Source organism: Ceratina calcarata, unplaced genomic scaffold (genome assembly GCF_001652005.2).
Source record: "Ceratina calcarata isolate Rehan_Ccalc_2016 unplaced genomic scaffold, ASM165200v1 scaffold115.2, whole genome shotgun sequence".
Taxonomy (NCBI): Eukaryota; Metazoa; Arthropoda; class Insecta; order Hymenoptera; family Apidae; genus Ceratina; species Ceratina calcarata.
Window position 1 is genome coordinate 511,728 of NW_017132446.1, and position 11,658 is coordinate 523,385.

Consider the following 11,658-nt stretch of genomic DNA (forward strand, 5'->3'; position numbering starts at 1 on the left):
TCTCCGGCAACCGGTGCACGAACGGCCGCTCTGCATAACGTCGGGTTCGTTACGGGCCCAGTCTCTTGACCTCTTCCGGTTGCTTCGAAATTTACAAACGTAATCCACGCCTTTAATCAAAAATACGCGGAACACGCCCCCGCATTCATTTACGTCTCGCAGTCTCTACAGAAATGTTTGATAAAATTTCTGATAGATAAAACACGCGGTTAAATGTGTATAAAGAATGTACGACGAAATTCACTGAATAAAAAGGCTAAAAGCCGTTTAATCTGTTTTCGGAGGTACGATAGACCCTTTTAACGAAGTACCGGTATAACTAGCGTGTCGAAATATCCATTGTTTGTTCGAAGCACATCGTCAAGGGGAAACATTGAAGCGATCAAGCGGGAAACCGTTCGGTCCAGTTTGATTTAGCTTTCTGATCGCCAACAGATCGCCGCCGGCTGCCACCAAGGTAGGATTAACAGGGAAAATTGATTTTGTTGTTGTCAGAGTGGAACGGGGCGACCAGGGAGGCAATATTACATTAAATGCAAGTGGAAATTTAACTTGTTTGGGTTGAAAATCACGAATAGTGATAGTTGTTTACTCCATAAACTCTAAGTATTATATAAACGCGTATAATAAGTTGTTTGTAAAGCAGATTAAGCAACGTGTTGGCTAACGAAATGAATTGATGCTAAGCAACAAACACTACTGTTTATCAGATTCAAATACATTTTCATTATAGTGATATTCTTTGTAATTAAAATTATAATTATATTAATCGTGCATTTCTCTATTATTTTAAATAACAAGAAAACATTCTCATTTATTTGTGACACATACTGTAATCTTACACATATACAAGACTGTAGCATGTCTCTTTGTACAAAACATCTCTGACACAAGGACACGGCGCCGTTGAACTTTCAGACGAACCGGTGGTTACGCTCGAGCTCGGGAGCAATTTGAACTTGAGCGCAATCCGCGAGGGTATCGACGTTTACTTCGAGTGCAACATCAAGTCGAATCCGTGGGTCTACAAGGTCTCCTGGCGGCATAACGTGAGTATAAACCCCATCTGAACTTCTCATCCTCCCGAAAATCGCATCCCTCTCTGCTATCTGTGTTCAACGACGACGACGACGACGAAGCGACGCGACGGGCGGCGCTCGGGTCGGACGGTGGCATGCCCGCTAAAAGCTGAATAACGAATCTGCGTGGCAGTTCCGGAATCGATAATTTAGACCCAGGTCTGAAGCTTAATCGGGAGCGGGTGATAAAGGGGGACGGGAGACGGGCACAGCTGTGACGCGAAGTTTCCGTTTAAAATTTACATGCTGATACGAGCACGGGAACTGGAAGCAACGCGTAAGCGTTCTTTGAACTAATAGCCGGTGTTCCGCATCGATAAGAAATTTATCGGCGAGTTTCGGGACTGTTGACGTAACGTTAAGCGTTTCAGGCGCCTCCTTAAATGGAGTCTTGCCTGCCGGAGATCCGTTAATAGGATGCTACTGGGAAAACCGCTGCAAGCGATGTGTACCGATTTCCAGGAGATTTCGTGGGCAACGGTGATAGCTGTTTTGCCTAAGATTTATTGACCAAGTTTAAAACAGAAAAATTGCAAATAAATGTTCCATCTATCTACGGGTAATACTTCAGAGATCATCGTAATAATTTCATAACGTAATAAAGGGAGAAGCTTCGGTGTAGGAGTCATTCTTTATCCTATGAGTAAATGAGGGACTCTGGTAATGTATGACGCTATATGCAGATCTGTGCAAACGTTACGATTAGAAGAGAAACAAAGTCAATTGTTGTGCGCGACAGTTCCGATGAATCAACAATGTGGGACGCGATCGGTATCGAATTCACAGCAATCACAGCGCGAGATTTGTTTAACGATTAGCTAGACCAATGAGCGGGCTTCCTACTCAATATTAATCTGTTTGATATTGACGTGTTCAATCTACTGCGGGTCGCTAACTAGTTACAGATATACGCGGTATCTACTATTTATTGTTAACAATTTTATCCTTCTTGCGAACAGTGTCTGCTAAAACGAAAGTACATTCAATGTAAACGTTGTTAGAATTTGAGTAACACAATTACAAACATTTCTGTATGTTAATGAAGCCTCTCGGTATTTCCTTGAATAAAGTAACAGTTGAGACATGTGCGAAATACATATTCGACATGATCGATCATCAAGTGTAGAAAATTATTATAAAAGACATATACCGTTTGGGTAATAAAAATTTTATCTGGGTAGAATACTCTGAAATTGGAAGATTAAGACAGTAGGTGCTCGGCGTCCGAACATAGGAACTACTGCATAATCCTTTGAATCCTACACAAGGAAGGATTTATGGCAATTTCTTATCACGTGCATAAATATGATATTCGGATCAAAAAGTTTGTAAAGCTTCCCAGGTCAGAGGAACGTAAATGCCGCTGTTTTCTCACATTTTTATACCCCTTTTTTACGAATCATCGTTACTAATTCCGTTTACGCCTTAAAACGAAGATATCTCGACTTATATACACTTCTCTGCCGGCCCACACTTCAACGCGCTTTTACGTTCTATGACTTCCGTTTCGTACAATGAGAGAATTGTATATTTTTGCATTACTACGTTTCATCATGAATATTTTAATTCCGGTAGTCTCGCTTTACTCCCTTGCGAAATAATCGTAAAAGGTAAACGAAAATTCTGCCAAGCTAATTACTATATTCATTGTTTTATTTTCAACTGGTTTTGTACGAAAGGATTAAGCGGAATTAAATTAACACCTTTATTAATCATTTGAATATTTCAAGAATTTTCTGACAACGAAGGGAATCATTTTTTTTTTACGACAGGATGCGATGTCTCAGAATTCAATTACGATTTCTTGCGCGAAGATTTATTTTAAACGAATGCAGGCGGCTTCGCACCTTTCTGTCTATATACCCGAGTTCCATAAATATTTCTACGTGCGGCTTCGGATCATAATGTCATTGTAGTCACGAAGACGTCCAGAGAAACGGCTTTGTCGATTCTTCATTTGATTCGGGAACAGCCGCATGACGGAAGATTCCCTACCGCCACCGCCACCGCCGCCGTCGTCGTCGTCGTCGTGTTTCGTGGAAATTCAAAGGAGCTTCGCGACGCAGCCTGCAGAAAGGAGCGGAAAACGGAAGACATTGTCGGCAAGGTTGAGAAATTGAAAAACTGTCAGCACGGTCTTCAACTGATGCTTTTTTTTCTCTTCCTTCCTTTCTCCTTTATATCTACTATAATTCCATTGTTACTTTCCTCTGTCGAGCGAAATTTATACGTGAATCTTATTGATACGATGGAGCCATCAATCACCGAAAATAATAAAATCTAAATATGTACTAAAATCTATTTATTGCCTCTATTCCAAAAGAATACTAAAATCAACAAGAACATATTAGTCAGAATAGAATTTTTATTTGTGAACGTATATTAAATGCGCTCCAGTTGTACGAAGTAGACTTGGTTATTCGATAGGTGACGAGGTGGATATGACTTTCTCTGTTTGCAGGGCAATCCATTGTATCATAATCCTGGGACGGGCACCATAATCAGTAATCAAAGCTTGGTACTGCAAAGCGTGACCCGTAGCAGAGCCGGGATCTACACGTGTATTGGCAGCAATCGGGAAGGCGACGGGGAGAGCAACCCACTGAACCTGGACATCAAATGTGAGTATATTGGCTATTCATCTTCAGCTATAGTTGAAAGAGACAGAGATATAGAATGCATTGTGTCGTGGTACAATACCACGACGAATAATAATGTTGTCACTAAAATTGTATTAATTCCTTGTTTGATACGGAGAAAAGGAAAAAAATATTGATGTTTAATTTATCAGAATTCTGAACAATGTTTTCGGAATATTTAGAGCACGTGCGATATTAATTACAGATTTTTAACTCTTGTAATCCAAGATTTTAATAGATAATATTTAATAGATAGATAGAGAACGCTTGATATGTAGGACGGTAATTATTGATCATTGTGAGTTAAACTCAATGCCAATAAAATTAGCATTGATTAATACATCAAATATTGTCAAATATGTTGATGTATGGCTGCCTGAACTGGGAACGTTTAAAACCGCAGTTGTTAAATAATTACTGCGAACTGCAACGTAAACTCTCAGCGGTAGATCAAACATTAACGAGGGGAAACTGAAACGAAACCCAAAGGTGAAAGCTTTCAGTAGCGCAACAAACTGGGAATTTGCTATTTCCGGTTGGGTACAGGAATATGTAGGAAGTACGATTCAGTGGCTGCTGCGGGACAGCATTATACGCAACGAACCAGAGATTGTTGCTACGAATCTGGCTTTACGGATTTATAGCTGTTCGGATAAAAGGTGGAACGGATTGCGAGACGAACAGAGAAAAGTAACAGAGAGGCATAAAACAGGGAAAGTCATGAAGCCGGCAGCAGCGTGGCCACTAAAAGCGTTCAAGGAAACTGGCTCATAACAATGTGCTTTTACCACATAATGAAACATTTAACGAGAGACGCGTATTAAGCTGCAATCGCTCGCATATCACGCTCGTATCAGTACAATACGTCCCCGCTCTGAATGTAGTATAACGTCATTTTTGCGTTAACAAAGTAACCGCTCTGTATTCCCCGACAAGTGCGGAATTTACCTTCGTTTTCGTGCAAAAACAATGAATCTGCTGCACAATAGTCTAGCATCCATTTCATGAAAATACAAGTGGAGTTAATAACTTCGGTGGAAATAAACTATTTCAATCTGTTCATAATTCTTCAATGATATTATATTTATTACTTAAAATGAAACAGTCAATTAGATAAATTTTTTAAATGAAAATTTAATCGTTTCTTAATCTGATTTTCTGTTCTTCAAACTTGCCACGATCGCACTCAAACTTGCTGACAGAAATTTGCAAAGAGACTTAAAATCTTCCACAGAAAATTTGGTGAATCTCGGGTGTGAAAGCTCAGACCCCGCATAGCTCTAGCCTAAAGCATTTATCCTAATTTTGCTCGCGCTGGAACTTTGCTTCCGTCTTGTCCACCTCGCGAGCTGAGTCGTCTTATCTTCATCTACCTTAAACTTACTTTAAACTTCCTCTGTTTGAAAGCTAAACTTCTGGGTAGCTTGAACGTTTCCTCAAATTCAACTATGTCTGTTCTCAATATTCAACCGCGTTTCAGGAAACAGTCGTATCCTCGAAAGTCATGCTTGTTCAGAATCAATTATTCATTCTATTTTACGTCTGCTCGAACGAGCTTAATTGATTCTTGTTACCATTAAATCATCGGGAAACCGCGAAATCTCGCTGCAGACATACCGGAGTTCACGAAACGCAGTATCCCCGGCGGCGACGAGGCGCATCCCATTCTCCTCCATCACGTGCGCGCAGATCCTCTCGGGCAGCTTCCGGGCCTCGCTGCTATCGGAAGGCCACTTGGCGCACACGCGCATAATTCCGCACGATCCGTGCCACGTTCCGTGTAGCCAGTAACTCGTATACGTGTATGCACGCGCCCGTGCACGATTCGAATCTCATCAAACACCGCGGCTCGGGCGCGGGTCGCCTTTAACTGCCTCAGACGGGCTGTTTAACCCGACGGACATGGCCCACCAGGAACACGGGACGCCCTCGTCCAGGGCTTCGAATTCCGGCATGTGTCAAACGGTAGGTCGTCGATGGTCAGCTGGCAGTTGCGAGCGTGTACGAGCGGTGCCACGCGGTCCAACGGATTAGCCGCGGCAGTTTGCCGGCGTTAAGGTCATTACACACTGATTTGCTCGGCTGACCATATGGCCTACGCTAGGTCGAGACTGACTGTCATTTGATCGTAAGTTACAACAGGACTTGAGACACCGGATTACGCCTGTAACAAGGTGGAAACCCGTTGCGCTACCCGAAACACCCGCCAAAACGGAACGTCGATGGTAACCGACCGTGTGATCTCGGCTATCGTCGATAACGTTCAACGCAGTTTGCTTCTTGTCAATTAGAGGACATAAATAACTGGAGTAAACTTTTTCTAAAAATACTTTTCAAATTTCTATTCTCGTAAAAATACGATAAGACTCTTAAGAACATTTCACTTGATAACTGAACCAAGCAACTGTATCACGTCTCACCATTCTTTCACTTTTATGCCACTCTGAGTCAAAAAGATTAGAAAATCACTTCATACACCTTCAAATATTATTTGCATCCTATCAACACTTCTCCAAGTGATATACAACCCACTGAGCCGAAGAAATAACGTTTCATAAGACAGCGTAGGTGGGCGGAATCACGTGTCAGTCTCCTGCATGGACATTAAGGACCGTACTAAATCATCGCGGCAGGTTTGGTCGCGGGATTTGCATAGGACACCATATGTACGAGCGCGTGCACCGCGTACTATGCACGCATGTGTACTGCATGACATGGCATGCAAGGAATCGACCAATTCGGGTGCAACACGTACAGACGGACGCGTGCATACATCCACCAAATCCTTCTTGAATTTCGCGAATTTAGATTCCCGAGGTTTGTTTCCTCTACGAGAAACAATTTATGGCACGCCACAATGTTTGCATCCATTTAGAACTATGATTTTAATTGAAATACAATGTGGAGTATACATATTTGATGCTGAAATTCATTCATATAATAATATTTGTTAAAAAGCAGACATACATCATTCTAGTCGTAATTTTTACCTGTGTACCAAGTCTGGAACGTATGAAATCAGAAATCAAGGCAAAATGACGTTAATATTCGAGTTGGAGATGCGCTGACAGTTGATGGAGATCCAGACAAGAAAAATGGGTTTTAGTTCATTTCAATCCGTTCTGGAAGTATGAGCTTCCTAAGTTTTAACGGCTCACTGGAATACCCAGGAAATCCCGGCGCCGACTTGACCTACATCTTTTCCATCTTCCAAGAATCTCCCAAGAATCGCAGGTGTGTCCTAAATAATTTCCTGAAAATTCGCCACAGGCGCCTGGCTGTTCGAGGCTTATGTTAGTAGACTGAAAGTCTGAGAGAAAAGAACAACGATAACAGTTCGAAAAAAATAAAATCAAGACGAATCGAACTACATTTTAATGTAGTGGCTTTTCACTTGCAACAGTTAACTTGTTAAAAGTCTGGAATAATAAGAATCATAGAGTTCAGAAGTCCATTTTTATAATTATGTTAGAATTGTACTCTAAAACCAGCCTTTGTACACGTTATTCACACATTTCAAACGCCATTTTTCACACCTTATAACTCCTATGAACCGCGTAAGGTGACGTGAATTAGCATATTACAGCAAAACGCGTACAATTCGGCGGACTAAAAGTCATTTTAGAAAAGCGAAGTGACTGGAACCGGGCTCCATTAAAGCGCATTTCCTTTTTACCCGGGCTCACCTCTCTATCGCTTTGTGTTTCTCCTAGTAATAATTTACATGCAAATGGTGACGTAGCGGGGCGAGGAAGGAAAACAGTGTACCATGATCAATAGAAAGAGAACGACGGAGAGGCTAAATTCGGGCTCCATTTATAGCGGTAACGAAAGTTAAGATTTCAGTTGAGTTTTAGGATACATAATTATAAGCCGGCGAGAAGGGTAAGCGGGTACTGCTTTCTTCGCTCGGATCTTAAGCCGCTTACTTGCCTGTAAAATACCGGACGCGGCACGCGAAATTCTCTCGCTTCTCTGTCCTTCCTTGCTGGGGGCAACGGATGGAACAAAGAAGCCGAGGATTAAATGCGAGCGAGTTCACGGCGACGCAACGTTTAGCTTTCGCGGAGAAAAGGGATTATTAAATGAGAAATAATTGTTGGATAACCTGCTACCTAGAATTTCGGCCACCATTTAAAACGTTTATTTGTGACTAACGACCGGTGAAGAGTTTCGTCCAGTCCGTTAAATGGCTCCACGAAGCCACCATTCGTTGTCGTTTCATAAGCAAGGATTTAACGGGACGGTTGTTCAAATAGAATATTAATACCGATGGTTTCGTAAACCATTTAAAAACATTTCATTTGAAAAACATCTGATCTTTCTTTTTTGTTGTACTTCAGAATTATGAAATTCATTCTTAGAAAGTGGAAAGAGACGAAGACCGTAATGATCGAAATTTATTTTGAATAATAAATATTTTCGTACTATTTAATTAAGGAAGAATATTTTGCATGAATAGTAAATCTCATTTGTGTAATACAAGATTTAAAATAAAGTCTGCACGCTCGCGTTTAAGTAGTACGAGTCAATCATTGAACGACCATAGCAGCTGTGCTCAGCAAAATATCGTTAGTTGACGATCAGTCTAAGAAGATAACAGACATGGATGGGAAAAAGTCAGGGGTACTTGTTACAATGATAATAGACGTTCCTGACATAGGAATGACACGCATTATCAATAAACGAGTCGTCGACGGGATATGACAGTTCTTAAAAATTCACAGAGCCGCGACGCCGCGTGATCACGTCGTCAAGTAACGACTTTAAAACGCTGAGACAAGATCGATGTCGCGCGGTCCAAGTCGTCATTTGATTCTCTTAATTACATTCCGCGATCTCCTTTCTTCCTCTCCAGGAAAGGGGCGGATGTATCGAAGTCTGTCCGTTTTTATGAATGGCCCGAGGGCAATCACCTTGCGAACAGTTTATTTCGAGCGCAGACCTGCGGTGATTAATAATCGAATAGATCCGGGTGACGCGACGCGCCATTCGAGATTACGAGGGCTAAATGTTTTCCGCGCGAAACGGTCCCCGGTAATTTGAACGCAAACAGGCACTTGGTTAATGGCCTCAGCCGTCAAATGAACCACTCCGTAATTACTTTTCTTCGGAGTACGCTCACGGCTGTCGGAGTATCGGAGAATATATATTCAACTTGCGAGTTTCAGGGATATTTCGTAAATTGCTTTAATTGCGTATTAATCGGACATATGATTCAAATTTAATTGACAATTCTATTAAATTTTATTAAGGCTACAAGTGAACAGATGGAGTATGTAATCTGGAATGTACGTACGCTAATTTCTGGACTTCACAAGCGAAATTAAAATCTATTATATTTATATTAATAAAGTTATGATGCATTTAAATTTATCAATCTATTTTAATTTGGACTTGAATAAATGTTAATTACATCTCTGTTTAACTTAAACCTTAAGTTAATTCTCTAAAATAAAACAGGTCCAGAATTAGCCTGAGATGAGGGGAATAGAAATCGACACTCAACAGGAGTGGGTACATCGGACTCGCTCATGCTCGATCCGGTAATATCAAGATTAGACGACCCAATTTCGTACGATCACCAGTTCAAGACGAGACGATTACTATTCAGCTCTCGCGAGAACGTTGTTCGCTAAACATTTTCCCAATCCGCGTTAATAACCGAAACCCTTATCAACCCAGAATGCGTTTCAGCCTCCGCGTAGCCCGCTTTCTTTTTCAGAACCGATCAGCATTCAAATAGGAGTACGTATAAGAACAAAATACTCTCCAGTCTTCTATTTCACGTCCCAGCTGAAATTCGAAATCTCGTCTCCTTAATTTCTGGTTCCAGCTAATCAGCATTCTGTCGTTGCAATTTCCAAGGCACCTTATTAGCTTTATAAAAAATAAACATGCTCGCTAATTTCTGGTGAAAAATAAATTAAAAATGGTTTTGACTCGATAAATCTAAAATCTTGTAATTGAATATCTCCTATCTCTCTGTTTATGATCATGCCTTCACACGCGTCTCCATGTTTCAGCCTCGTACAGAAACGCCCCACTCTTGTGGTTAATTATCACTAATTCTGTACTATACGTCGGTGGCCACTTGGATCCCCGCTGATACGCATACGTACTCACCCTTGTTTCTGTTCACCCTTCGCTACTCCAAGTTTCCTTATGATGTTAACGTAAACCAAATTTCCTAAATAGTATCGATACGAGCTGACTTGTTTTGTGAAGCACTACCATTCAGAATATTCCTCTAGTGCTTCGAGTAAAATATTTTCGTATAAGTAAATCGAAAAATTAGGAGAATCTTTAATTATAAAAATGAATATAATTCACATCGTCTCTATCTAAATCTTAATTCTCATTTATTCTCATCTTGTGAGAAAAGTGGAAATAGTTTGAAATTCATCTCTCGTAGATCTATAATACGTCCCTGAAAGACGATAACACGATTAAAGGGCTACTTTTGAAAGCCCCGACACCGGGTCTTTGATCTCGGTCCAGAGCTTATACAATTTCAATTAAGCGAATATATAAAATTATAGACCCTTTGAATCGAATTTCAGATCATCGATAGAGCCCCTCCTCAGACAGTCGAGCGAACGGGAAATAAAAACAGGAAGGTTTAACTTCCACTAGCTGGCTAGCTAGCCGGCTACACCCTTGTAACGGGAAACTTATCAAAAGCGTAAAACGAAATCTTAGAAGTTTTGTGAACTTCTACCGGGGGGGAGAAGTATACTCAAAACACCGAAGAAGCGTTCCAGACTTTCGTTGAAGCGTGATCAAATTTAAAGGAACGCTGCATTTAATTACGCGGAAATCCTGCGGGGATCGATAGCCATTATTTCCAAACATGACTTTGCCTTACATTAAGAATCTAAGAACTTAAAATACGAGAACGTGTCGCTAAATATAATTATTGAATAAGGAAGCAAAATTTACATAAATATTCTGACATTAGATCGACTTGTATTTGTCAAAGAATTCACTGAAAAAATCTAATCGATAAATGATCAGATCGGAAACACGTCGAAGTACGATTAATATTTTACATTAACATCTAGCTGGCTAAAATTTGTAACTTATCAGCGGATTAGTGTATGTAGATATCAAGTACATTATACACGCTTCTAACTTGAGATGATATATGAATATCAATTCTCCAGCTAGTATCAATCAGGTGCAATTAATCGCTATTAATGGAATTGCAAACATTGGTTCTGTGTTAAACGTTCGACTTCGTGTTTCAAAAAAGCAGAGCTGAACAATGGTAAAATAAATAAACTTGTAAACAATTACGTTAAATGGTTTAATAAATTGCATTGTGAGGACGTCGCAAAAATATTTCATAACGTTATTAATTGCGCTGCAGAAAAATGTAAACCTGGTTAATTCGTTGATAACGTGTAGAGGAGGAGTGAAATTTTGTTTTGCTGCAGTATAGTAATCTGGAATGTACATATGTATATAGATACATGCGTCTGGTCGCAAGATTAACATCCCGCTGCTAAGTCCACTCGACTAATAAGTTTGCCGAGGCATTTATTTTCCCGGAAGCACTATTTATCATCGGCTCGTTCTTGCGTTTCCGTTTCGGAGTTTAAACACGGAGCACGAAAATCGGCGACTTGGCGCGTGTTCGTTAAAACCTTGGATTTTCTTCGTCTCGTCGAGTTAGCTCAATTAAATACCTCCGCCTTATTAACACGCCCACGCTTGCGTTCTTTTCACTGAAATATGCCAGATAAAGAACTTGGAAGCTCTCATGAAAATGTAATTAAGAAACTTGCTTGAGATGTGTGACGTATATACGGGAACTTTGATAATTAACACTTGTATAATATCAAAGTTTGTCTTTGATCCTCTTAACTAAGCATTCCGTATCCTTTAGAAGCGATGTCACTCGTTAATTATCTATTGCTTTACGGATGTATAGGCTA

The 11,658-nt window shown here is 40.5% G+C and overlaps 1 protein-coding gene across 6 annotated transcripts in view; it reads left to right on the forward strand.

The window, feature by feature from the left end:
- LOC108623744 (nephrin) overlaps nucleotides 1-11,658 on the forward strand; it is a 336,074-nt gene that overhangs the window by 297,921 nt on the left and 26,495 nt on the right. For all 6 annotated transcript variants that reach the window (XM_018022496.2, XM_018022487.2, XM_018022515.2 and 3 more), the window contains 2 exons: nucleotides 919-1,049; nucleotides 3,541-3,700. In XM_018022496.2, the coding sequence (XP_017877985.1) occupies nucleotides 919-1,049; nucleotides 3,541-3,700 (291 nt within the window). The remainder of the gene's footprint in view (nucleotides 1-918; nucleotides 1,050-3,540; nucleotides 3,701-11,658) is intronic.